This window comes from Microtus oregoni, unplaced genomic scaffold (genome assembly GCF_018167655.1).
Source record: "Microtus oregoni isolate MIOR12 unplaced genomic scaffold, Mior012 000023F_ref0000262, whole genome shotgun sequence".
In the NCBI taxonomy this organism is placed as follows: Eukaryota; Metazoa; Chordata; class Mammalia; order Rodentia; family Cricetidae; genus Microtus; species Microtus oregoni.
The window spans coordinates 32,931,177-32,958,385 of NW_024543082.1; the positions used below are offsets into that span (position 1 = coordinate 32,931,177).

Here is a 27,209-nt window from a genome sequence, read left to right on the forward strand (position 1 = left end):
CAGAAGCTGAGCACTGTGACTGGCTTCTTTATCATTGGAGAATGTAGAATTTGGGCAAACTGAGTCATGCCATCAAAACTCCAGGCCAGTAAATGATACATCATGATCTCAAATCCAGGTCACAAGGCTGTAAGCGTGGGATGTTTCTATTAAGAAAAAAGTTTGGCACACCAACATGCTGGGGGTCTAATCTGTTACACTCTTTCAAGCTAACACTAATTTATACACTTCCAAATGGTTGGGAGAAAAAACAACCAAGAATATTTGAGGGACATATAAAATCCAAATCTCAGGGGCCAAGGATGTAACTTGGTTGGCAGAGGGTTTTTCCTGAGCTTGCACAAAGCCCCAGGTTTGGGCCCTAGTACTGCATAACAAAACCTGTTAGCACACACCCATTATAGCATTTTGGAAGTGGAGGCAGGAAGGTCAGGAGTTCAAGGTCATCCTCAGCTACGTGCAGAATTTGGGACCAGCCTGAGCTACATGAGACCCTGTCTCAAAAGAAAATAATTCAAATCTTGGTCCATAAAGAGTTTCATTGGAACATAGCACACCATCTGTGCGTGCACTGCCTCTCGCTGCTCTGAGTCTGTAGGAGAAGAACTGGGTAACTGAGAGACTGTGCAGCTGGCCAACATCTGTACTATTACCAACACGACCATTAAGCGCGTAGCCACAGTTTTAAGAATTACACTATTCTCGTGGGTTGTTCTCAGAGAATGGTCTCCTTTCCCAGCCCAAATCTCCTGGAGTCACTTCCAGGAAAACATGTTTTTGAGAGTCGGTCATATAGTCAGGGCTCTCAGAGAGGCTTCCTTTTCCTACACACCCTTCTGGGATTTGATGTCCACCCTGGAAGCAGCTAGAGCAGAACCACTCCTTAACGAGCAATAAAGAAACGAAAGCGCCTGGCCCAGCAACTGAATATGACTTCTCTGGTGCCCAAGGGCCTTAAATTCCGCAGACCCTTCTGTCCACTGGTGTCTGCTCAGGGGTAGTTGCCAGCACGGAGGAGGACCCGGCTGCTGAGGGGTCTCACTGGTTCCTCTAGATGGAACTCTAGATGGATCGGTGAGGTGAAGAGGGTCCTGGAGCCACTGTCAATATTTCTGTACACTGGCCCTGGCTCTCTGGCCTCTTAGCTAGAAGCTCAGCATGCGGATGGATGACCAGTTGTCCTTCTCTGGGAACTCACGAGGTCTCTGCAAGCTGAAGGGGAGTGGACGGAAGGGACAAGGTAACGGCAAAGCAGACCACATCCCACTAACGGGGATTTTAGATATGGCTATATTAAAATGGCATTGTCTGGAGTCACAAATTTGACCCACCTCAGTTCTAAGGAAACATTTCTCACACCAGTCAGCCAAGTTCAGTTCTTTCTCTTGACAGTTCTATTTTCTGAGAGAGAGAGAGAGAGAGAGAGAGAGAGAGAGAGAGAGAGAGAGAGAGCGCATAATATCAAGTTCTCTTATGAATGATTTATGATTTCCAGGAAATTAGATGGGAAAGAAACCATTCTGTGACAAACCATTGCATGTGGTGTTGTGGACGGACAAGCGAAAATGTGTTCCCACATCCCAAACTTAGGAGGTAATGCTGTCTGCCACAGGGACCATGCTGATCTCTACGATTCTCCGCCACTCGGAAGCTACAACCAGGTCACACAGTCTCAAAGTCCAACACCATGAAACTTAAATAAATGTAAAAAGAGCCAAACTCCTACTTGGCCTCATTGCCTTAGCAAAAGGAAGCTTCACACAGCCACCTAATCCGTGTGGAGCCGCCCCAGGGAAAGGGAAGCTATGCTATATGAGATTAGCTCGTGGATTTGCTCCTCTGCCGGGAAAGGGAGGGGTGGCCACAGATGAAATGTACCGTCATGTTCTTCTGGCCCCTCTTCCCCTAGACTGGGATCCTGGTGTGCATGTGGTTGGCAGATAGCAATGGTCACAGAGTCAACAGGTATCAGCTTCAGAGGTAGACAAGTTCCTACTATCCATGTGCAAGTGACCACCTAGAGATCAAGGCTCAGCACCCATCATGAAAACTGTTATATCAACGCCGCCAATCTTTGTGAGACCACGAAGGGCTGCTTTTCTCAGGCCATGTAAATATCCGCTACCAGCAAGCACTAGTGAAATAAATATCCCAATCACCAGAGCTTCTCAAAGTGAAACAGCACTCGGAGTATGTTCACCCAGAGGAGCTAGGCCAGGATGTCCCAGGAATCCAAGAGAAGACCCAGTAGAGGCTGAAAGCCCTTTTGGAGAAAGCCAGTGCTAGATTTAAGGTCATAAAATACAAATAACAGATCAACTGGAACCAGAATCTCAGATTCCAGCTGTGCACTGTCTAAACCTCTGGATGTTTAGTCAGGGTTTTCAGAGAAGGGAGGGCACTGTCCTCAGACCCACCCTCTCTCAGTGCCTCTGCCTGTGGGTGACAGTGAGCAAGATTCTCCCCTGCTCAGCTTGGGCTGGCACATGGCTCACCATGCCCGCCTGCTGAGGCCTCTCAAAGTGAGTGTCCCCACCAAGGCGATCCTTGTGCATCTGGATGATGGCCCCCTAGAAGTGTCTTAAGGACCTGAGATTTTTTAAGAATGCCTGGGAGGCGTTCTTGACTCCACAGATCACCTCCTGAGTCAGAAATGAACTTAGACCTTTGGAGTCTGCCAGGTACCAGGGAACCCTGTCCAAATATAAACCCAATAACATATTAAGGCAAAACTGAAGTCAGCACACCGAAAGAAATCCCCAGAAGTTCTGATTTCACCAGAACGATTATCTCCGTGATATCCTGAGTTTCTGTTTTTATTACACATCAAAGGCTTCATACTTGAGAAAATTTCACTATGAGGGTTCGCAGAGCTGTGAGGACAGGAAGTCAGTCACTCGGGATATTGCAGTTCCCTTCTGGAGAGTGGAACCTGTCCCCTTTCTAAGCAAGCCTCAGTGCTGTTCCGTTGGAAGCCACCCAGGTCACAGCATCCACACATCTTCCCTGACAGAGCTGCCAAAGGAGGAGAGTTCTTTAACTCCACCTTTGCGCAGCGTCTGCAATGTGTGGCCCATCTCTTACCGCTAACTCTTCACTCCTGCTGACTTTATTGGCGTCTGACACCTCCCCCCCCTCGCCCCCAGATAAAGTATTTAGACCATTTTGCTCCTGTCATTATGCACCTTGAGCTTACTACTGGTATCTGGACCTCTTTGACCTCCTCCCAGCAAATGACCAGAGCAGGGTCAAGCGAGGCCTGGCGCTGGGGAACAAATGGGCTTGCCTGGTTGGGTCTTTCTGTCCTCCCATTTGCAGCCTGTGATCACCTAGACAGTTTCCAGACTTCTCAAGAAGTCCCGAGGACCTTTGTTCATCCCAGCATGCCTCCTCTATAACCAGAGGCACGCACGACAGCAGTGCAGGCACACACACACAGGTTCCGCCGTGACCCATGCATGTGCCCCCGTTGGCAAAGTGGTCTTTTCTCTGCTCACAGCCTATACAAACACCCAGCACTCTGACATGACTGCTACCCAGACTGCTTCCCAGTTCAGCTGCTGCCATAGCAACCCTCCATCTGCGAGTGTGGACCACTCTTGTGCAGACTAGAGGAGGCTTAGGGGAGATCCCAGGAGCAGAACTCTGCAGACAGCCTTTGGGGTAGCCCAAAGAAACGAGAGCAGGGCCCAATACATGTGTGCTCATTTGGCAACCAAGTGTGGGGTGGTCTTGTTGCACCCTACAGCAGTGTGCACATAGTGACCACATTGTGTCTCACACCACACACACACACACACACACACACACACACACACACCTTATCTTTTTAAAACCCCAGAAAGTATATTCACAGTATCCAATGTAACAGATGTCCAAAGAATTGCCATTCTCTTAAGTAAACACTGTCTTCCATATTAAGACTGGCTCTAAACAAATAATGTTTCAATAATAAGCCTAAGTACAAACAATAAAAGATTATTCATATTTGCTGGGTATAGTGGCACGTGCCCATAATCTCAGCACTTAGGAGATGCATGGAGGAAGATCAGGAGTTCAAGGTCAGTCTGAGCTATGTGAAACCTTACCTCAAAAAAGAGAGAGAGAAACATAAATCAACATACAGTTTATTGTTGAAAATCTTACTTCAAATTAAAGATACTCGTTTTTATCCAGAGTTCAGCGCCCTCAGAATTCTGTTTCTTCTTGAGCTTTGTGTTTCCTTCTGACTTGAGCCTGGGTCTAGGCTCCTGTGTACTGATGGACATGCGAAAGGAGGGTTGAGCACTGATGCGTTCAACGTGCGAGCCAGTCTGGCCCCTAGAGCAGGCTGAAAGGAAGTCAACTGGGCAGGGACGATTCCACAGCAATCGCAGAGGACAAGGAAGGGAGAGAACTGGGATATGGGAGTGCTGTAGATGAGGGAGGTGTGACGTGGGCATCTGCTTTCACAAAGATCTCTGATGCATGCCCACGCAGCTGATCTCAGCACCCAGGGCTGATGCACGCCCACGCAGCTGATCTCAGCACCCAGGGCTGGCCCAGGGCTCACCTAGTGGGCTTGTTGTATCTTCAGGGACAGGAGAGGATAAGTGAGAATTTTCCACAGCCCAGACAATCACACCTTAGGACTTGCTCCTAGCTGGTTTTCGGAGTTCTGTCACAGTAGGCACCAGCACTCCCAGCTGGTTAGCACATGATCCCTCCTATTTACATCTTTCCCTCTGCGTGCCCTGTTCTCAAGGAATGAAGAATTCTCTGAATGCTGCACAGTGTGGTGAAATGTTCCCAGACCTTCACAACGAACATACCAACTGGAAAATATCAAACAGTGACTCATAAGCACATGTGTGTGAATGCATGCGCACGCACAGACCACATCCTTAGACCTCCCAATCAGCTATGACCAAGTCCACACAAGCTCCCAAAAGGTGGGACTGGAGATGTGGCAGTTCCTGCTCTTATGAAGGAGTTAGGTTCCAGGGCCCATGTCAGGCAGCTCACAACTGCCTGTAACTCCAGCTCCGGAGAATGTGGCACTTCTGAGCTCTGCAGGCAGCTGCAACCATGTTCACACATACACACACACACACACACACACACACACACACACACACTCACACACTTTAAAGTAATAAAAGTTAAATCGAAAAGGAAAGGTTTCTGGAAGACTAAACATGAATGAGGATCACCCTCCAGGTCATCGCAGGGGCATTAGCTATTAAGTGATCTCACACATCGCTGGCCCACACACAGGATACGTAGTAGGGAACACGAACCTCCCAACAGTGTTCTGTTGGAGTCTGGGAGCTTGGCCCCGGTCTGCCCGCCCCTCAAATGAGCTATGTGGTCTTAGATGAATCACTGGACGTCTCCCAATGCTCCTTTTTATTTCTAAGTGGTAAGTTATAATTGTTAGGGACATTTTAAGTTCACAGAAAAATTAAGCAGGAAGTACAGAGTCCCCATGTGCCACATCCCCTCCCACTCCCCTCACCCTGACAAAACACACCACTGTTCATAAGTTCACCCCAATACACTGTTATCACCCACATGTGGAGGTGAAGTTAGGGCTCACTCTTGTCCGTGAACATCGAATGTGTTTGAGCAGCTGTGTAAGGACAGTTTCCCACTGCTGTAGTGTTATATAGAGCAGGTTGGCTGCCCTACAATTCCTCTGCAGCCCCTCCCTCTTTCTAATGCCCCCTGCTCCTTCTCGGTCTGCATCATAAGGCCTCTTCCATAGACTGTGGCTGCAGTCACCCAGGGAAAGTCTTCTGGAGCTGCATTCTTCCACTTGGTAGTATACACTTGGTAGTATACATTTGGTAGTATACACTTGGTAGTATACACTCGGGTCCCTCCAGTGGCTTCTGGTGGCTTCCTAGCTCTTCCTTCTCCACTTCTGAACAATATTCCATTTTCTGGACAGACCAGAATTTACTTAGCCATTCACGTACTTAAAGTGTCTTGGTTGTTGGTTATCCACCTTTTTAGAGATAAAGCATCTAAAAGCAGCCATCTGTGATTTTTATATGGAAATAAGCTTTCAGCTCATTTGGGCAAATATCAGAAATTATGATTCCTGTGTTACATGGTGAGACACTTCCCTTGTAAGCTGTCTTCCCTGGGGGCTGTACTATCCTTCCATTCTTCTAGGAAGGAGAGAGAGCTCTGGGTTGCTCCTCCCAGCATCTGGTGGACCTGTGCCCTTCTTACAGGTGTGTAATATGCTATGGCTGTGTACCATGCAGGTAACTATGGCATTAAACACCTTCTCAGAGACTCCTGCCTGTCTGTAGATTGCCATGCTGGGGTCTCTGCTGCCATCTTTCATCCATTCTGTAGGTGGGCATTTATTTTCCTGTTCTTGAACTGCAAAGGCTCTTTGTATATTTTGGACTCTTGTTCTTCATTAGCTGAGACTTTCGCAAATATCCTCGCTGCTGGCCATTCTCTGAGAGTGTCTTTTTCTCTGCAGAAGTTTCTTATTTCCATGAAGTCCAGCCTGGCAACCATCTCTCATGGGATGTACCTTTGGAGCTATATGTAGGACCTGTCACATCCCCAGATCACCCAGACTGTCTACTATCTCCTGGGAGTTCTGTCCTTTTATCTATTCCCCACATCTATGATGGGTCTGAACTGATGTTTGTTTGGTGTGAGGTTTGTGTTCAGATTCTTTTTTTATCTTAATTTTGATGTGTCTAACAGTTTGCTGAAATAGCAGCCTTTGTCGCTTTGCTGGATTTATGCGGCTGTTTCTGGGCTCTCTAGTCAGGCCTATCATCTGTGCCCAGCCCGCCAACGCTTTTACCAATACCACACCTTCTCTACCGATACAGCCACTTCACTACCAGTCCTAGCATTTGGTGGCACCTGCTGTTGTTCTTAATTTCTGGCTGGCTTTCTTGTCTGCGGGTTAGAGGGTAAAGACATTACGCGAGGAAGAAGACACAGACACATGGCGGTCCCACGTGGGTGCACTTTTAATGGGGGAGGGGTAACAATGGGCAGGTAAAAGGTGTGCAAACACAACAGGAAAGGCGGGGGGGGGGGGGGGAGGAGAGAGAGAGCTCGTGGCGGCCCTCGCTTTTTAACGGGGAATGCAAAGGCTTCTGGGAATATGTCCATAGTCCAGGAGAATGCTGGGAGCTGTAGTTCCGCAAAGGAACAACACCTGCCGTCTGTCTTTGCACAGTTTCTTCAACAGTGAATGATTCATTTTGTCTATTCTGAGTCTTCTGTTTCTCATGTAAACTTTAGAGAGCTGATATCTACAAATTAATCTACTTGACTTTAGATTGGTATGGCGTTAACTCTAAAGATCAAGATAAGAAGAGAAAACACCTTGACAAGGCTGGTTTTGTTGTTTATCTGGGTCTTCAGTGTCTTTCACCCCTTTATAGTCTTCCTCATATAGATCTTAAACATGGTTTATGAGACTTATACCCAAGCATATTTACGTCAAGGGCTACTAATTTAAATGATTATATTTTTTATTTCTGATTCTAATCACTCATTGCTAGTGAATAAGAAAACAGATGGTTTTGTATACTAATTTATGTCCAAAATCTTTATGTAATTATTTTTTTTAATCTTGGCTTTGCTGAAGTCTTTAGTCTCAGAACTCAGGAGGCAGAGGCAGGTGAGTTCGAGGCCAGCCTGGTCTACAAAGCGAGTTACAGGACAGTCAGGGCCACACAGAGAAACACTATCTTGAAAAAACAAAAACAAAAAAAGGGGGGGTGGTCACTTCTTAAAGATGGTCTAGAGGTGAGCGTCTCATCTGTAAATGATAACTGTTTCTTCCCTCCCAATCTGCGTATCTTTTATTAACTTTTCTTGTCTTATTGCATCATCTACACCCAGAATCACGTCAAAAAGCTCCCATTCTGGGTCTGAACAGAAAACAAGTCTCTGTCAGCTAAGTGAAGTGAACCGAAGGGAGTTTTAAAGACCACTCCCCTAGTTAAAGAAATGCCAAAATAAACGGTAAAAATAAAAAAGAAACATCCCTCCAGCCATACTTTATAGAGAACCTCTGTGTTTAGAGCAGTTTTATTAGTAACTGCAGAAGGCTTAGAGACCAAGATGCACCCCTGTGACAAGTGAATGAACAAGCAGACAGCTCAACAGTGACGCATTCCAAAACCGAAAAAACAATCCACAGAATCATGGCACAACATAGGATAACATTAAGTGCAAATAATTAAGTTAAAAAATTCTAAAAGGGCCATGCTACTGTGTGATTTCAGCTCTCTGATTCCTACTGAGGACTTTCATGGTGGATGGCTGCTTGGGTTTGATCAAATTCTCCCTCTGCGTCCAACAGTAGCAGCACACATGATGTGTATGACTCTGCCCACAGCGTGGATTACAGGCATTTGCTTTTGGATGTTCAACTGCTTTTCTTATCTGGCATAAATCCCACTTGGTTATAGTATATAATTCTTTTCATGCATTGTTAGATTCAATTCGTGAGCTGTTTGTGGTTGAGGATATTTGGATCTGTGTTCGTGAGAGCTATTGACCTGTAGTTTTCATTCACTGAAGTATCTTTTCCTCATTTGTCCTTAGGGTGACGCTGGACTCCTAGTGTGGATTGAGAAGTGTTTCTTCTAATTGCATCCTCTGAAAGCGATTACAGAGAATTGCTAGATTTCCCTCCTTAACTACTTGGAAGACTCCACCCAGAATGAGCCCATCTGGACCTAGTACTTTCTGGCTGGAAAGGTCGTGAATAATTTACTTAAAGTCGGGGCTGGAGAGAGGACTCCTCGGTTAAGCTTGCTTAGTGCTCTGCAGAGGGCCTGGGTTCAGCTTCCTCGGGCTACCGCATGTGTGTGGTGCACATAAACCATACAGGCATTCACGCTCATACACACAAATAAAAATAAACAAAGCTTTAAAGTCTCTAATGTACAGAGCTTTGGGATCATCTGTTTCCTCTCGTGTGAGCTTTGCCAGACTGTATGTTTCCAGGAATGAGTCTACTTCACTCAAGCAGAGAGCGTGGATGCATCCTTCCGTGTCTTCTGTGTCCACGGGGTCTGTAGCTATATATACCCTTCCATCCACTTCTGCAGGGGTTTCTAGTTCTCTCTCTCTCTCTCTCCTTGTCCACTAGAAATTTAATTTATTTTATTTCAGAGAACTGGTTCTTGGGCTCTTGGTTCCATGAGTGTTGTGACTTCCTGTTTCAGTTCTGTCAGCCCATGCCCTTCTTTACTACCGTGCTTACTCTGGATTTAATCCACTCCTACTTAGATGACTGATTATAAATTACTTTTTTGCTTGATGCATTTGATGCTATAAATTTGTGTTCAGGTTCTATTTTTACTTCATGTCTAAAATTGTGATTTCATCTTCACTCAGTTCAGAGTATTTTTTTAATTTCTCTTGAGATTTTTTTTTCCTACACCCCATGTTACTGCGAACTGTGCTGTTTAACCTTAAAGTGTTTAAAGATTTCCCGAGCCTCTTTCTATTATTGACTTCTAGCTTAAGTCCACTGTGCTCTGAAAAGGAACACTACAGAACTTTTATAGTCTTAATGTGTTAAGGTATTCTAACGGCTCAGAACAGAGTGTCCTGATGAATGCTCTCTCTGTCCCCGAGAAGAGTCTGTCACCTGATGTTCAATTCCTCATTTTTCCAGCTCTGTTTGACCCACCGTCTGTCTCTATGATTCTAGTTACATCCCTATCAGTCTAAGTCTGCGGCTCTCTTAAACCCATGGTCCCTAACTGAGTCAACTTTTAACTTTGGAAATTCTTCCAAAGTAGCTTCCAAAACTACTCCTGTCCCCAGCTCTCCTCCCTCCACCAGCCACACCCCCATCTCTCCTCCACCAGCCACACCCCTCTCCCCTCTCCTACCACACTAACCCAGGTGGCAGATAAGCAATTATGAGGTAGGGGTTTTCTTAGGGCACTGTGACCTCCACCAATGTAGGAAAATGCTTCACAGAAGGCCAGCATCAGTGACATAAAATAAACACACGTCCGCACATTAGACAAGAAAGTCATCCAGGGGATGGAAGAGACAGCTCAGTTTTTAAGGGCACATGCTGCTCTTGCAGAGGACCAGAATTTGGTGGCAGGCACCTGTATCAGGAGACTCACAACAACCTGTAACTCCACTGTAGGGTTTCCGATGCACCTGAGCAACACACATGACCATTCTAACACAACAGATACCTATTAATAAAGGTCATTTTTTTTTTTAAGTAACCCAATACCGGCATGTTACTGGCAAGCTGATTTCATCGCAACTCCAGCTCTGCCCCTGGAAATATGCATGGAGGAACTTCACCAGAGCTGTTGAGTCTAAACCAAACGCTCAGCAGAAGATGAAGCCTTGGGAGTGCTCAGGAGCCCTGCTGTGTTTTAGCTGTAACACGGTTGGCAGCATTGCTTATCTTCTGCCACGTTTTAGTTGTTTACCCAAAGCAGAAAGAAGAAATCCTTTTCATTATTGGTTTAAAATGACTTGTATCTGCCTTCTCAGCAAAGGGCCTGAGGTTTGTGTGCTGAGTAAAATAGGAGGCTTCTCTGTGAGCTAGGATAGGAAAGAAACTATTCTGGAAAGTTCACTAGTTCAAAAGCCCATTGTCAATGCCAACATCCTTTTATCATGGTTGAATGAAACCGAGGCTAAGACTGAGTCCCTAGTCCAGAGTTGTCTTGTGCTTCTGTGGACCATAAAGCTCTCACCAAACCATCACAAAGACCTATCGAGACAAACCCAAGGAGCCCTGGAACTGGCCCTTTAGCTCAGGTGTCATGAGGTCCCCACTGGAATCCATTTCTAAAGAACACAAAGGGCTGGGGCTGAGACCCAGGGGCTGAGAATGGCCAGTGCTTTTCAGAGGACTCACGTTTGGTGCGCACCACCCATGCAGGGCAGCTTGCGACCCCAGAGGACTGGTTCCCTCCTCTGATAGTCTCAGGCACCCACACACAAGTAACACACACTCACACAGACAAATTTAAATTAAATTTTAAAATGTTTCAAGCAAGCATAACACCCCCACAAAAAAAAAAAAGTAGGAACACAAATAGACTTAGTCTTCAACTCTGCCCCCAGCAGTTTCCCTAATAAAATGCTTATGTCCTACAGAGAAGGCTCTCGTTTTCAGGTATAGGGCAGTCTTCAAGGCTGAGAGCGTGCCAAACAATCCAGCAGCTAGCTAAAGTTAGACAAGGACAAGGCTCTACACGAGGCATTCTGGTCATGGACACTCAGCGAGCACTCGCTGTCCGTGAGCAATGTCTTAAGCAAGGTACCCTGAAGGATAATAAATAGTAACCTCCTCCATTGTCTACAGCAAACACCACCCATGGCCACAGCTCTTACTGTGTGACCACACAAAACCCTGGGATTAAATCCTGATCCCCATATCACACAAGAAGCAAGTGAGTCTAGTTTTAGCGATAAAATACTTAGTTGGAGGGGCAGCTTTAACACATTGAGTGGAATTTAAGGACAGCCAGCCAGTCTCTATATAAACACTCAGCAACAGGATGGCGTGGCAGGAAGGGACATACCTGATATTCCTTGAGGCCTTGGCGGGCTTTCCAGGGGAAAGGCGTGTCATAATGAGGGGCCGGATTGAGACGTGCTGTGGGGGAGGGGTGGCCTATACAGGGTAGATGACCTCCCAGGGGATTTGATAAAAATACATTGTGAAAACTGGTGCTAAATTGTAGATGATCCTGAAGGAGGGACACAGACAGGCTTATTAATAAAGCCATCACAGTGTCGTAGCTCCTGACGCTTTACGGTTGAACAGGAGGACATTTTCCTCGGAACCGAAGCAGGATGGCCTTGGCACAACTGTCCAAGCACTCCCAAATAATTCAGGGAATCTGTGGGGTGGGGGTAGCTGGAAAAATTGGAATTTCAGAGGCATGTGATAGTAAATTCTAAGGCTGGCAAAATCCTACACTGAGAACCCTGGGCACCCCCTGGAGCTTACTTTACGCAAAAACCAATGATCTTTTAGAAATGCGCAGAAAAACACAGGGAGAAAAATCTTCCCCAGAAATCCAGAAATCTCCCGCGAAGGCTTCAACTTTTCTTCGCAGTAAAGTAGCTGATACCTGCTTCTGAGGTCATTGTTGCCAACCTCCTGCCAAGCTTTTGGAAAGCGAAAGCCAGGCAGACCTCAGGCCCTGGTTTGGCTCCTGACCCACACGTCCATCCTTTTGTAACTCCCTCTACTCAACTCCAAGTCTGTCTGCGCACGCGCAAGCAACGAGGCGGAAGCATGCTAAATGCGAAAGCACAAATTATGTATTGAGAAATCTCTACAATGCCAAATTTTTTTTAGAATAAATATATATATTTAAGAACTCGCTGTGTTAGGGAAACTGTTTACATATTGAGGCGTTCCTCTTTTTTTGACTGGAACAATAAAAGAATAATTTGATATGGCCTTTGTCTCTTTTGTGTGTGTGTGTGTGTGTGTGTGTGTGTGTCCAAAGAAGTCAACCTATTCTACAGACAGAGGAGGGAATTCATCTCAGAGTTCAAAGAGCTGCCTCGGGGTCATTCAAAATGCGGACCTTGCACCCAGAATACAAGGACAGCATGGTCCTTGCACCACACTGGCCCCATATTTTCCTCTTCCCATCATTCCCTCTGCCTTGTGATGCCTCTTCAGCATACGGCACTGAAATGTACCAAGGCATTCATTCCTCTCCCTCCCTCCCTCCCTTCCTCTCTCCCTCCCTCCCTCCCTTCCTCTCTTCCTCCCTCCCTCCCTCTCTCCCTCTTTCCCTCTCTCCCTCTCATTCTTCCTCTCTCCCTCTCTCCCTCTCTCCCTCTCTCCTTCTCTCCCTCTCTCCCTCTCTCTCTCGTGGGGGATGAAATATTCCACAGACACTCACTCCCACGACTGAGTTCACATGCGCATTAAACTGCAGATGCGCTCGCCACCAGCCGGGAATTGTTGTCTTGTGCTTTCTCCCACCTTCTGCAGACAGCGTGTGCCTGGCATTTTGACAAAAACACACCACACTGCTAACACGGTGGAAGGCCTTTACAGCAACTTCTCTGAAATCGTGAGTTCCTAAGCACTGCTCACTCTGAGACCCGGTCACTTATGAGCGAGAGGATGCATATGCCGGGTCTCTCAGGTCTGCATATGCCCACTGAAGGGTAGACACCGGGAGGGCGTCTGGACAGGGAGCACTCCCATTGGTGATCCTGTCCTGAGCCGCATCACACAAACACATCTTTTCACATGCTTGCTAGCCTGCTGTATCCATCAGACTTGGTGCCGTTATGACAGAATTCTCTGACACAGACGGCTTGTGGGGCACAGGTGAGCCCGTTTGCAGATCTGTTGATCTGTATTCCTTGCTTGAGGCTCTGAGCCTGCGCTGAAACCTGTGATCATGGTGCGGGGAGTCACAGAGGATCTCTGCTCACTGAAGACGAAGCAGAGGGAAGGGGGAGATACAGCCTTCAAAGACACACCCTTGACAACCTGCTTTCCAACTCTCAGAAAAGCACCACCAGCTGGGGACCAGGATCCAAGGCAGGAGCAATGGGGCTTTTACAGGTCACATACAACACACAACACGATCTTTCTTCCCTGTCTTGGCTCTCCCTGCTAGCTGCTTAGGTTACAGTTTTCTTCTACTAGAACTCTATATACTCTTTACTCTCTTTAGTTTGGGCTAACTCTGTCTCCAGAAGAGACTTCCCGAAGACCAGGCTATCCCAAAGGCATGCACTGCTGGGGCCACTGTGAATGCATCTTAGGTCTGCTGTGGGAGCTCCTTTGGCCAATAGCCTTTAAGATACCAGCCCACTTGGGCGTGGTCTCTTATACTGCAAATGCAGCTGTAAAGCTTGTGCTCGGGCTCTCCTGCTTTCGGCTCTCACTCTGGCTGCTAGACTCTGTTCCTGTTCCCCTTTCCTGCAGAGGACTGTGATCGAGGACAGTGATCTGAGAGTCTCCCCTAAATAAATAATCCTTTATTATACATAATTCTGAACTAGTGTGGGATTATTTTGTATCTTCTGCCATCATTGGTGCCCAACGTGGACAACTGAATTTACTTAAAATCTGAGAGAGTTTGGAAAGGAAATCTAGACACTGAAAAACAAAGTTTAGCCACATTTTTTTCAGATGAGCTCTGCTTGTTGGCGGTAGGCTGCAGCTCCTTTAAGAGAGGTTTCCTGACTCAGCTTTAGCTGCAAAAATCTTGCAGATGTTTTTAAGAAGACCTCCAGCAAACACTTAAATGGTGTTTATGAATAGCCAACAGCATGATTCTTGGTGGTGTCAGGGACTTTGAAACTCCATAGAGTCGTGGCAATAAACATGGCTCCCACCAGTACCTCTGTCATGAAGCTAGTCTCTCAGAAAGCTAAGGAATAAGGTGGATCCAGCTGTCAAAGTCGTGGCTTTAATCCTAGCCATATCACTTAGCAAATTAAAGATTCATGTGGTCAGAAAAAGAGAGATATACAGTAAAGATAAATTCAAAGATGAAGAAAACCTCTAAATTGTTTAGAGTATATTTAAAAATATATTTAGGTTTGAGAGAGAAAAGAAAATGATAAAGTCCTTAAAAGAAAAAAGAGAGTAGTTTGGTGTGGTGTCACACACCTTTAATCCCAACAAATGAGGTAGAGGCAGGCAGATCTCTGCGAGTTCAAGAACAGCCTGCTCTATGGAGTGAGTGCCAGGACACCCAAAGATACACAGAGAAACCTAGTCTCAAAAAACAAAAATTAAAAATAAAAGAAATAGAGTTTAAAATAAAGCCACATAAAGATGAAAAATACACAGAGTCTGGATACTGTGTATCATTGTGTTGTCTTTGAATTGTTTGAATACTGAGGAAGGAGAAACAGCTGCTAAAAGACATTGATTATAAATGCTGCTGGATTAATCAAACATATATATTTTGAAAATGCTTTGACTTCAAAACTGAAGTCAAAAATATGTTACTTTGGAGAGGAGGTTTTGTTTTTGTTACCACCGGAAATGAGAGGCTGTGAGATTCATTCTGGGCTAAGAAAAATCAGGTTCGATCAAGGAAGACCCCCTGAGAAATCTCTAATAGAAGCAAATGGCCCAGATATCTGAGATCTACATCCAGAACAGCTTCAAGACTGCTTACTGAGATGATCAAGCCTCACAGGATACTCCAGTCAGGACTTGATCATAATTCTTCTGTAAGATTATCAGTGCCCCCAATCAGCAGGAAATGACCTGGAAAACTATACCCACATTCCCCAAAAAAATGAATTATGAATTTTTTCTTTGTTTACAGTGTTGGTTACAAGTTGTATGGATAACTGTCAGGAAGAAAGCTAAACAAAGGAGATTCCATTCAGAGTTCTTGTTTTTAAAAAAGGGGGGGGGGAAGTGCTGTGGGACAATGGTTTTACCCTATAAAAATTTATTTCTTGTACTAGCTTAATAAATGCTGATTGACCAGTAGCCAGGCAGGAAGTAGAGGTGGGGCAAATGAGAACAGAAAAATTCTGGGAAGAGGAAAACAGTCTGCAGTCAGAGACAGAGAGAAAGCAAGATGAGAATCCCTCGCTGACAAAGGTACCAAGCCACATGGCTAATACAGACAAGAATAATGGGTAAATGTAAGATGTAAGGATTAGTGAATAAGAAGCCTGAGCTCAGAGATCAACTAGTTTATAATTAAAGTAGACTTCTGTGTGTTTATTTGGACCTGAACGGCTGGGAACCTGGCCGGACAGAAACCTCCATCAACATAGGTCTTATTTCTTTCCCATGTAACTAGTCTGAAAAAACATCATTTTTGCACTTTCAGAGACTCCTTGGGATTGGGTCCTTACAACACAAGGACCACAACAACAGCCACTGCACACATTAGCTCACTGTTACAAGTGTGCACCCTTTATGCATCCCTTGCCTGATGCTGACAGTCCAGAAAGAGTACAACATAGCTTGCACTGCCTAGCTGAGTGATGGGAGACTCGTTAAAGTAGCTAGTCCAGAACGGCATTGCAAACTACAATTACAATCACTAAATTAGAACACCAACTCAGAAGTTAAGCTGCTGGTTACACAATAAACATTTGCATGTGACCCAGCACAGCCACCTTTTGCATTTAAGAAGACACCGAAGTCAACATCAATTCTCATTCCCAGTGTGGTTGTGAGGCACCAGCCTCAAGTCAGGAGGAGTCATCTGATGTGGAAGTCCACTCTGTATACTGTGAATATGTGTTATTGCCATTGGTTAATAAAGAAGCTGCTTTGGCCTATGACAGGGCAGAATATAGGTAGGTGGGAAAACTAAACTGAATGCAGGGAGAAAGAAGGTGGACTTGGAGACTCCATGTAGCTGTCAAAGGAGAAAGATGCCAGAATCCTACTGGTAAGCCATAGCTTTGTAGCAATATACCCATTAATAGAAATGGGTTAATTTAAGATATAAGAGCTAGGGCTGGAGAGATGGCTCAGTGGTTAAGAGCATTGCCTGCTCTTCCAAAGGTCCTGAGTTCAATTCCCAGCAACCACATGGTGGCTCACAACCATCTGTAAAGAGGTCTGGCGCCCTCTTCTGGCCTTCAGGCATACAGACAGAATATTGTACACACAATAAATAAATAAATAAATATTTTTTAAAAAAAAAGATATAAGAGCTAGCTAGGAATACACCTGAGCTGTTGGCCAGTGTTGTAATTAATATAATTTTATCTGATTATTTGGGTCTGGGAAGCCAAGAAAGAAAGCTCAGTCTCCATCTACAGTCATGAGAATACCAACCAAGGAGCCAAAGACAACAGGGACATGAGAGTGGCTAATGTTGGGTCTCAGTGACTTCCCAAGGAAAGTGCTGATCTGTCTCCCTCCCCACTGGCCACCAAAGAGGTAGGTACCCAAGGGACATTGCATCATTGTGGGAAATGAAGAACAGGGACCAGGGCTTGAGACAATTTGGAGACAACAATAACTTTATAAGCAAGGATCCTCGACTGCTATTTCACCACTAAGTCTACTCTTAAAGGTCTCACGGGCACATCTCTGTGGCAGATTGCATGGGGAGATGGTCACTGGAAACTGACTTCCAGGTTGCACTATAGGTCAGTCCCCATCAGCAGCAAATGCCATGCCATGACATCCAGCAGAGTGCTTGGACAGGCTGGGACTATGCTCAAGTACCAAACCTCTACATTTTCCAAGAATTCCTCAAGTTTACTACTAAACACAAAATTATATCAATTAAAAATTGAATAAATTATGTTTTAAAAACAAACATTGAAAAATATTTTTTTAAAAAAATCATCGGTTCCTAATTGTCTCACTATGTTTGAGCTACTGATATCTGGTGTATCTGTGTGGTGATACATCCCTTTCCCGCTCCATAGTCACTGGCAGCAAGGTGGAGTTTGAAACCAATCTTGGTGGGAAAATCTACTCCATAGAAAGCAGCACATTCTAAAACTGATGACTGAAGTTTCTCTGGAGAACCTGTGATTAAGACATTTGCCAGAGCAACTAAGAGATGACCATGAAAGACAGTGGAGGAGGTAGGTCTTTTCGGATGACTTGACTTCAAGGGTTTTCTCTTTGTCCACATTATCTACAGGGAGACTAGACTTCATCATGGAAAAGGGCTTGAATGGGTGTGTAAGGTCCTTGTAAGACATCCAATTGGATACGTGACTTTGGAATAGAGGTTCTGTTTTTGTTTACAAATGCTCAGTAATATTTTTAAAGATTTTTGTTATTTTTTATTTTAGTTATTTTTATTTTATGTGCATGAGCATTTTGATTGAATGTACACTATGGGCATGAAGTACACAAAGAGTCCAGAAGAGGGCATCAGATCCCCTGGCATGGGAGCTACAGATTGTTGTGACCCACCATGTAGGTCCTGGGAGTCAAACCCCAGTCCTCTGGAAGAGCAGCCAGCACTCTTAACCACTGAACCATCTCTCCGTCCCATCCATTTTGTTCCTACCCCACATCTCAGCCACTGCTGACAGAGCAACCATGAACACTGTGGGGAGCAGAGAAGTCCTGAGCTTTTGTTGTTTGACAAAAGCAAGGCCAGGTCAAAGCCAATGTCTTCCACCCATGGGGGAGGCAAAGCCTCCCTGGTCAGGCTGGTTTGTGTGCAGATGTGACATCCCCAAAGCTTCCTCGTGGCTGTTTACAGCCCAAGAATGCTCCCCGGCAGAAAATGCCTACCTGCGAAGATTCGCTAAACTGGCCTCCTTGCTCAGCTTGTGTGATAACCCCACCTCCCCATTAAACTGCCGTGTGCAGTAAACCTGGGATGTTAAGCACAAAGGATCGTTCCTTCAATGGAAGGAATGAAAAACCTGTATCCACCCAGGAGTCTGGAGCGGATCTGTGTTTAGTCAACTTTCTCTCTCAAAGAGATTCATGTACGCTTCTCTGTACACGTGGGATTGAATTAATCCTCACAAGAAGATTTTTCGCCAGATTGTTCTGCGTCTAAATGCACCTAAAATAAACGAACTAAAATAAATGGGATCAGATGCTGAAGTTTGAACCAACACTGGCTACTGAACTGCCCTAGTGCGCTGAGAAAATATACATAAAATTCAGTGAATATATAAAAGCAGTTACGATGAATAAAGAAACAAATTACTCCAGCATTCTTAAAAGGGAATCTAATGAGAAAAAGATGAAATTATACAAAAACAGTTGATCACTAGAAAGGAGAAATTTTCTTTTAATTATTTGAGAAATTCGTACATATACACAATGAACTATGATGTCCACCACCTTTTCCCTCCTCCAGCTCCCCCAATCTCCCCACACACGTCCGTGTCCCAATTTTATGCCCTCCTTTTTTTTAAGACTGACTCCTTTAGTGAGTGCTGCCCATATGTGCACATGAATAGGGCCCTCTGCCGGAATATGAACAACCCACCAGCTGCCGAACTCCCAAAGAAGAAAGATTCCCCATCTGGCCCCAGTAGGTATCAACTTTCAATAGCTCCTTTGTTAGGGCAGAGGTCCACGAGCCCCTCACCCATCTAGACTGGAAGTTTGGACTGTGTAAGTCTTATGCCAGCAGCCATGGCCATCATGACTGAATGTGCAGAAGCATATCATGTCCAGGAGACGGCATGACTGACATGCGCAGAAGCATGCCATGTCCAGGAGACGGCGTGACTGACATGCGCAGAATCATGCCGCGTCCAGGCATGATTTCAGGCATTCCTCTCTACCCCTTGGGGCTTACCCTCTTCTTGCCTCCTCTTCTGCGACATTCCCTGAGCCTTGGCAGGGAAACTGATACTGATTTCCAAAGTTTGCTGACCTGCTCATTCTGTTTGAGGGCGGGGGCGAGAGAATGAAAGGGGAGAAAAAGTCACAGCTGCGCAAAGGGCTGGCTTTTCACAACCAAGTGGAGCTCATAATGCCCATAGCAACTAGAACCTTGTGATAGCTATCCCCTGACTGGCCCCATTTCCAAACTATTTGAATGACTACATCCAACCAATCAGGGCCCAGCTAACAATGCTGATGTTCTGTAGCTCCAAGAACAGAAAACCCAACAAGAGCTCACCTAGGAGGAAGATGACTGATGAAGGCCCCCACACCCCAGGCTGCTGTCCCAGCAGGGAGCCGTCTGAGTCAGCCTCCAGGACTCAACCAGGGACTCATGGGAGGACTCTTCCTGCTACTCCCAGTGGTAACCTACGGGCCTGCTTTTCAAGGGATCCTCTCAGCTGGCAACCCAAAGCCTCCTATAGCACTGGGCTACACCTGCCACCCCTGGGATAGGCACAAGACCTCAAATAGCATAGGGCTATCGCATCTGGCACCCCTGAGCTGGGCACTCAAGCCTGTTGGGGGCTGAGCAAGAACACTGCCGACTTCCCTCCCCTGGTGCATCCTCTGGCTACCAAGGGTGCAGGAGTTCTCACTTTCCCATCCAAACTGTTATTGCCTTATGCAAGTAAAGTTTAACATTCAACATTTAACACAGTGTTACTCTTGTCTTCCCTTTGCTATCTGTCCACTCCATTCTTGGAGAGAGGACAAATAGGAATCTCCTTGGAGACAGGAGATGGCCTCCATCTAGTGACCTCTTCAATATAACCCATACAAAGAGGGGAAAAGGAGGCAGAAGCTGTCCCTGAAGAGGCCCAGGTGTTAGGAGCTGGAGAGTTGGCTCAATGGTTAAGAACAGCTGTTGTTCTTGCAGATACCGGTGTCTGAATGCATGCCGCCATGCTTCCCACAATGAGGGTAATGGACTTAGCCTCTGAAACTTTAAACAAGCCCCCAATTAAACGTTTCCTTTCATAAGAGTTGCCTTGATCATAGTATTTGATGTTTTCAAGGACCGAGGCACAATTCAGAAAGAGAGAGAGAGCAAGACAGATACAGAGAGAGAGAAAGAAAAAGAAGAAGAAGAAGAAGAAGAGGAGGAGGAGGAGGAGGAGGAGGAGGAGGAAGAAGAAGACGGGGAAGAAGAAGGGGAAGGGAAAGGGGAAAGGGAAGGGGAAGGGGAAGGGGAAGGAGAAGGAGAAGGAGAAGGAGAAGAAGAAGAAGAAGAAGAAGAAGAAGAAGAAGAAGAAGAAGAAGAAGAAGAAGAAGATATTTGGAACTGAAAAAGTACAAAGACTGCCATTTCTGTTCACTATAAGACTGAAGAAGTTTGGGGGATAATCACATGAGATTATGAAGAAGGAAACATCTTCGTCACCTTGAGCTGTTAAGACAAAATTACCACAAATTGCATGACTTAAGCAGCAAACATTTTGCAGAACTAATATTATAAACATGGCCATATTACTGAAAGCAATCCCACCAAAGTCCCAATAACTTTCTTCAGAGAAATGGGGGGAAAATCTTAAAATGCATACAGAATGCTGGATGTAGTTACAGATCTCTTTAATCCCAGCACTTGGGCAGCAGAAGCAAGTGGATCTCTGTGAATTCCAGGACAGCCTGGTCTAAATATCAATTTCTAGACCAGCCAGGGCTGGACAGTGAGAGCCTATCTTTAAAAAGAGTAGTTGTTGTTTCCAGAGGCTGTAGTTGTCTTTGCAATGAGAACACGATGTTTTGCAGGCCTGGTCAGTCTTGGGGCCCCTGGCCATCAAAACCTAGGGCCCTCGTGCAGCCAAGATCCGCCCTCCATGTGCTACTTTGCCCTGAGGACTTGAGTTTCTGGCCCCACATCTAACAGGAGAGATAGCACTGGGTGAAAAACCCCACACTAGGTGCGAAGCTCTACACTGGGAATACTTTCTAATCCCATCAGCAGGCCCTCATGGAGGTTTGTTAAACTACCATATCTGTGCTTGTACATTTCCGTCCAGGTCTATGTGGGCCTAAATGGTCTGCAAAGACGGAGCTGCCTGAATGTCCCTGGATCAGCCTAGCCTGTGTCCGTGCAGTGCTGTGGGGGCTCAGACATCTTTGCCTGAAGAGATTTCCTGCCTCAGAACTCCTCTCACCTAGAGGAATGACTTTTCATTCTTCCTGTTGAATTACTTTCAAATCTCTCTTGACAGAGAGATGCAAACATGCTGGCAAGCCCCAATGATCAGACATGGATCCTTAATAGGCATGGAGGTGTTCCCTAGACAGGGCGCCCGCCCTTGCTGATCCTCCCGGCTGTGTGAGAAGCCCCGTGGGCGTCTGTTTGACAGGCTCTGCCAGGAGCTGCAGAGCGGCTTCCTGATGGGGAAGAGTGAATCCTACACACCATTCACACTTGCAGGTGCAGGATCGTAGGCAGGTTTTGCAAGATGCCAATCCCCCCTTGGCACTCTGGGGAGTTCCCCAATGCACACAGAAAAGGGAGCTCATTTTTGTGTCTGCTGAATTCCAAGTGTGCCTGTAGCCTTCCAGTTTACTCTGACCCCCAAAGTCCGGCTTCTCACAAGGCTCCTGGCCATCAAGTGACTGATGTCTCTCAAGATTCATTGGTCAGGATCCATACTTCCTCTTGGTCCTAGGCCAGCAGTTTTCTGCTGATAAACTGTGCGGTTTCTTCACTTAATGCTGTGCTCAAAACCTGTTCTTCCCGGTAGCTGCTCCTAAAGCTGTGGGGCAGCCACTCCATTTTCTTGCTTTCTATGATCAGCTTTCCCTAAGCCCTGTGTGAAATGAAGCTCTATAATCAGGACCCTGTGTCAGCAGAGATGTGCATGTGTGTAACTGTCTCTTCTCAAAGAGTGTTTCATCAAATTCTCAGAAATGAGTTTGCTGCAACAAGGGCCTTAGATTTTTCACAAGGAATTTTCGGAACGCTCTGGACAATGAATGAGGGGATCCATCAGGTGGTGATGACAGGGACCCAAGACCAACTCCTAGATGTCTGGGAGCCTCCTAGAGGTAGGGGACACCTGTCGTGTGACTTTTCCTGAGGAGCCATGAACAAATGTCTGTCCATCCCAGATAGGACAATAGCAGCAAACCAGAGGATCCAGCCAAGGCAAGCCTCTAAGGCATTTTCTTCTTTCGTGATCCATGTGGGACAGCCCCGTCCACTGAGTGGCGCCATCCCTGGGCTGGTGGGCCTGGGTTCTATAGGAAAGTATGTTTTCTGCATCAGCTCCTACCTCCAGGTTCCTGCCCTGTTTGAGCTTCTGTCCTGACTTCCTTCATGACGAACATTCATAAAAGTGTAAGTCAAATAAACCATTTCCTCCCCAGCTTGCTTTTGGGCCATGGTGTTTCATGGCAGCAGTAGAAACTAAAACACTCTGTCAACCACATTCCCGAGTGCCGGCTGTGGCTCTACAGGCTGACTGAAGAGAACACCAGAGGGAGGGTGCAAAGGTTGGGAGAGGAGGACAGGCCAACTGCTTCCTGTTTGCATTGGCCTTATCCCAGTTGGGTTTCCTTAATCTGGCAAAGGCTTTGTTTCCCTTCAGGTCCCAAGCCAGCCTCACTCCAGCCTACATGAGGCCCCAGGACCAGCTCAGAGAGTGCCTTTCCCCTCCAACCTTCTAAAGTTCATCTTAATAAACACAGCCTGTCCCCCAAGCCAGCCAGCTCCTATGGCCTCCTCCGCGGTTACAGTTCTCTCTCCCTTATAGATGTCTAGCTAAAGACCCTACACCCTTTCAGAACACCTAATGGCTGTGTAATGACTAGACCTTGCCTCACTCAGGCAGGAAAATTAAACCTCTGTGTAACAAGGACGGCTCCCGTGTGTTGTCTGTGTCTGTGATAAACACCACAGCCAAAAGCAGCTTAGGGTAGGAAAGGGTTCTCTGGCTTACACCTGTAGATCATAGTTAATCACTGAAGGAAGCCTGGGCTGGGGCTCAAGGCAGGAATCCAGAGTAAAGCCCGTGGAGGATGTGCTGGCCGCCTCACGCTCTGGCTCACGCTCATCCGCCTTTCTTGTGCAGTCCAGATCCGCTTGCCTATGAATGGTGCCACCCACAGGGTACCGGGCCCTCTCACATCAATCATCAATGGAGACAAACATGTCCACAAGCCAATCTCATGGAGGCAATCTTTCAAATGAGGTTCCCTCTTTCCAGGTGATTCTAGGTGGTATCAAGTTGACACTAAAAGCTAATCAGCACAAAGCCTTCATTATTCAAACATGAGAACACAAAACTTCCTTTCAGCTGAACTCTGACCTTGTGAGCTCATCCCACAGGCTAGCTATCACCAGCTCCAGTTCCCAGACTATAGGCTGGGAAGGTCACATGGCCTCACGAGATCTATGGACTCTGGGTCTTTCCAGGCTCTGGGAAAATTCTCACCGGGAGTCCCAGGGTTCCATGTGTGGCCCAAGCTCTCTGTGGGGAAACTAACTCTCATGACACATGCCTTGATGGTGATGGCACAGAGCAGGCTGACACACAACGCACACTTACACCTAAAATATGACCTAGAGGTCTCACTTCTACTGCTATTTACCCAAATAATAGACTTCCAAAAAGAACTGTTCTCTTTATTCTTGCTAGCCAAGAATTGGAAACAGCTCAGGTTTCATCCAGTAAGTGAGCTGGTCAACAAACTGCCATGTCTGTGGGACTAGTGGATCTGGCTAAGCAATGTAACAGCAGTTCTGACACGGAGAAATACTCACTAACACACTGAACAGAAAAGCAAAGCACAGAAAAGCATTCGCCAGGCCAGAGAGTGGCTGGGAGGTTAAGAGTACACACTGCTCTTGCAGGACGCTAGGCTTGCCTCTCAGAACCCACACTGAACTGTTCCTAGCTGCCTGCAACTCCAGCTCCAGGGGATCCAACACCTTCTGGCCTCAGTTGTCACCTGCACACATGTGGACATTACCCATACATGAATAAAGCAAAGGTAACTCTTAGGGCTGCAGAATGGCTCAGCAGGTATGAGCTCTGGCTGCTTTCCCAGAGCGTCCAGGATCGGTTCCCAGCCCCCACACAGCAGCAGACAGCCATCAGTAGCTATAGTTCCAGGAGATCCAATACCTTCTTCTAGCCTCTGCAGACACCAAGCACACAAGTGCACAGACATACATGCAGGAAAAACATCTGTATACATAAAATAAAATATTTTTATTTAATTGTTTTTAAACAAGAAGAGAGCTACCAAATGAACCTATTTACATAAACCTACAGGAGAAAGTCACTCTGTCGCCAGAAACCAGACTGATCGCTTGGGTCCAATGGCAGAGGAAGCTGACAAAGGACACAGGGAATTCTGGACAAGTGATGGGAATATCCTATGTGTCGACTCAGATAATAGGCGCATGGGTATATACATTTCTTAAACCCATCAAACTACACTAAAATGGATGCATCTTATTATATGTAAATAAAGTTAATTAAAATATACATATTTAATTTTTAGCATATCAGAGGACTGTTTGTCATTTAGATGAGCAGAGACCAGGGGCGAGAATCAAAACTCCATTCCTGGGCCCGAAGATAATGCACAGGGTAAAGCACTCGCTGGGTGGGTCTGACAGCCTAAATTCAGATCCCAAGGAGTCCCGAAAAGCCTGATGTAGGCGGGCAAGCACTGTGTCCAAGCCCCACTGCTGGACCAGGCAGAGACTGGGCAGTCTAGAGGTGATGGAGGCAGTGGTAAAGAGAGTCCATCTCAAATGAGGTGGAAGGTGAAGAAAGACACCTCAAGGTCAGCCTCCTATCTCCACACGTGTGTAACACACACACACACAGATGTGAACACCCTGAAAGCCTAGAGTGCAACCTGGATTTCAACTTGAGCTATGGAATAATTAGGATAAAAATAATAATATTTTAGTGGTGAAGGTGAGTCACGTGAGGCAGCTGATACAGGGACAGAAGGACGCGGGTACTGACAGGCGCAGATGAAATAACATCGTGAAACGAATGGGCAGCTTTGATGACCAGCTGACAGCCCCAGAAACATCGGCAGTGTAGCTCATGCGTGACCAGAGAAAGAGAGGCGTCTACTGTAAAGACCCTAGTGCAACTTGGCCTGGGGCTGGAAGGGACCCTGAGGGGGAAGGCGGATGGAATTCAGCCAACAATTGGGTAAAGAGGAGTGCCAAGACAGCCTACCTAGACTTGAAGGCTGGAATCCCAGAGAAATGGGGGGTGAGAGTGATAACTAATCATTCTGGACCCGCAGGAGTGTAGCCTGACAGAGCTCGGAGTACCCACAGGACAAAGGTGATGCCAAGAAGAGCAAAAGGATGGTTGTAAAACACCCGGAGTGGGAAGGCACTGGAAGCAGCTTCCCCCCTCTTCATCTACCAACTCCATTTTGCCTGGAAGGTCAGGTCGGTTGGGTGCCTACGGCAGAGCAGACAGCAAAGACGTCAAGTACTTTACCATCTAACTCCTGGCTTCTGGGATCAGAACAACCTGGATTCAAACTCTAGTTGTATCACATACCAATTGTGCGACCCAGGTTAGCCAACTCTTGAATCTCAGCCCTCAGGGTGAAAGGAGCTGAGGTGGCCTCGAGACGCTGCACTCTGCTGGTGACCCACAGCCTCCTTCTCCCCTTATAGGTGGAGCCCCTCTGGGCAGGGAGCTCTTTCCAAACAAGACCTCTGGACTCCAAAACCCACAAACAGACAGTGGAGAAGGCTGGTGGGAATCCCCACTTCGGCGGGCTGTGACGTCAAGATGCACCTGTGACTACACACACACACACACACACACACACACACACACACACACACCCTTACCTAACTCTGGGGAGGTTCCCTTTTGGCAAGTTATATCTGATCAAATGAAAAGCATTTGTGAACCCCAGTTCAGTGAGCTGTGACATCAAGATGCACACGTGACACACACACGTCACACACACACACACACACACACACACACAGTGTGGGCAGGGGCGGGGAGTATGGCAGCAGTCCGCCACCTTCTTCCGGGAAGGAAACAGCAACCTGCTTGGGGAAGCCACTGGAGTTTCGGCGCAGATCCACCTCCGGGACCCACGGGACACTCAGGTCCTATTGGCATTCTGCAAAAGGACAAGGCATTTGGGATTTCTGCAGGGAGACCTGGGAGACTGTCCCACGATCGCCCCGGCCACCCTGCGCTGAGTCCACTCCGCCACCGGGACTGCCAATCAGAGCGCCCAGCCAATCGAAGCTGCTGACTGTTGTCACGAAACAGGACGAGGAAGGGCTCCGGGTTTGGTCCCGCCCTGCCCCAGCCCCTGAGTGCCTACAAGTTGCAGTGTGCTTTGCAATCACAACCCTAGGAGGGTGAGACTTAGGGGCTCAGAAGGGTGAGAACCTTGTCCAGCCCGCACCTAGACCTTTCTTCTCAACCGTGTGGCATCTCCTCACCTACACACCCCCTCCTTGTGTGTGACCTAGTTAGGAGTGAACTGTAGGCTTGTCCAGGAGGTGGCAGCAGTGGACCACCCCCATCCCACCCCCACCCCTGCCTTGCGCCTGACCTGGGTGCTGTTACAGGGCTCTGAAGTTGGAGGAGGAAAGATGTACGCAGTCAAGAGAAAGTTCTCTAACGGTGGGATTCAAACCAGATCCACCTGTCTAAAGAAAACGAGTAGCTAGACATAGACAGACTTGGAGGCCCTTGGGCGGGACTGGGGAGAGGGGTTACCCGGACTACACCACAGGGAACCTCCGTCACAATCAACTGCCTGTAATTCCAGGAATGAAGCTCCAGGGCCCATATTACTCCCCAAAGAATAAAATCTGAGCCTTCTCTCTGGTCCTTAGGGACTGTGGCGTGGCGTGCTGACTGACCTGTTAGCCACAGAGCGCCCTGAG

General features: G+C 46.7%; 1 protein-coding gene across 5 annotated transcripts in view; it reads left to right on the forward strand.

Moving 5' to 3' along the window:
* Kcnj6 (potassium inwardly rectifying channel subfamily J member 6) overlaps positions 1-12,428 on the forward strand; it is a 251,737-nt gene extending 239,309 nt beyond the window's left edge. For 4 of the 5 annotated variants that reach the window (XM_041673140.1, XM_041673138.1, XM_041673141.1 and 1 more), the window contains exon 5: positions 8,581-12,428. Coding sequence is in view for 3 of the 5 variants with exons in the window: in XM_041673138.1 (XP_041529072.1) it covers positions 8,581-8,599 (19 nt within the window). In the remaining 2 variants the exon portion in view is untranslated. Of the gene's footprint in view, positions 1-6,481 lie in introns of all 5 variants that reach the window. The other variant, XR_005976227.1, reaches the window with a different exon arrangement.
* Positions 12,429-27,209: the final 14,781 nt, after the last annotated feature.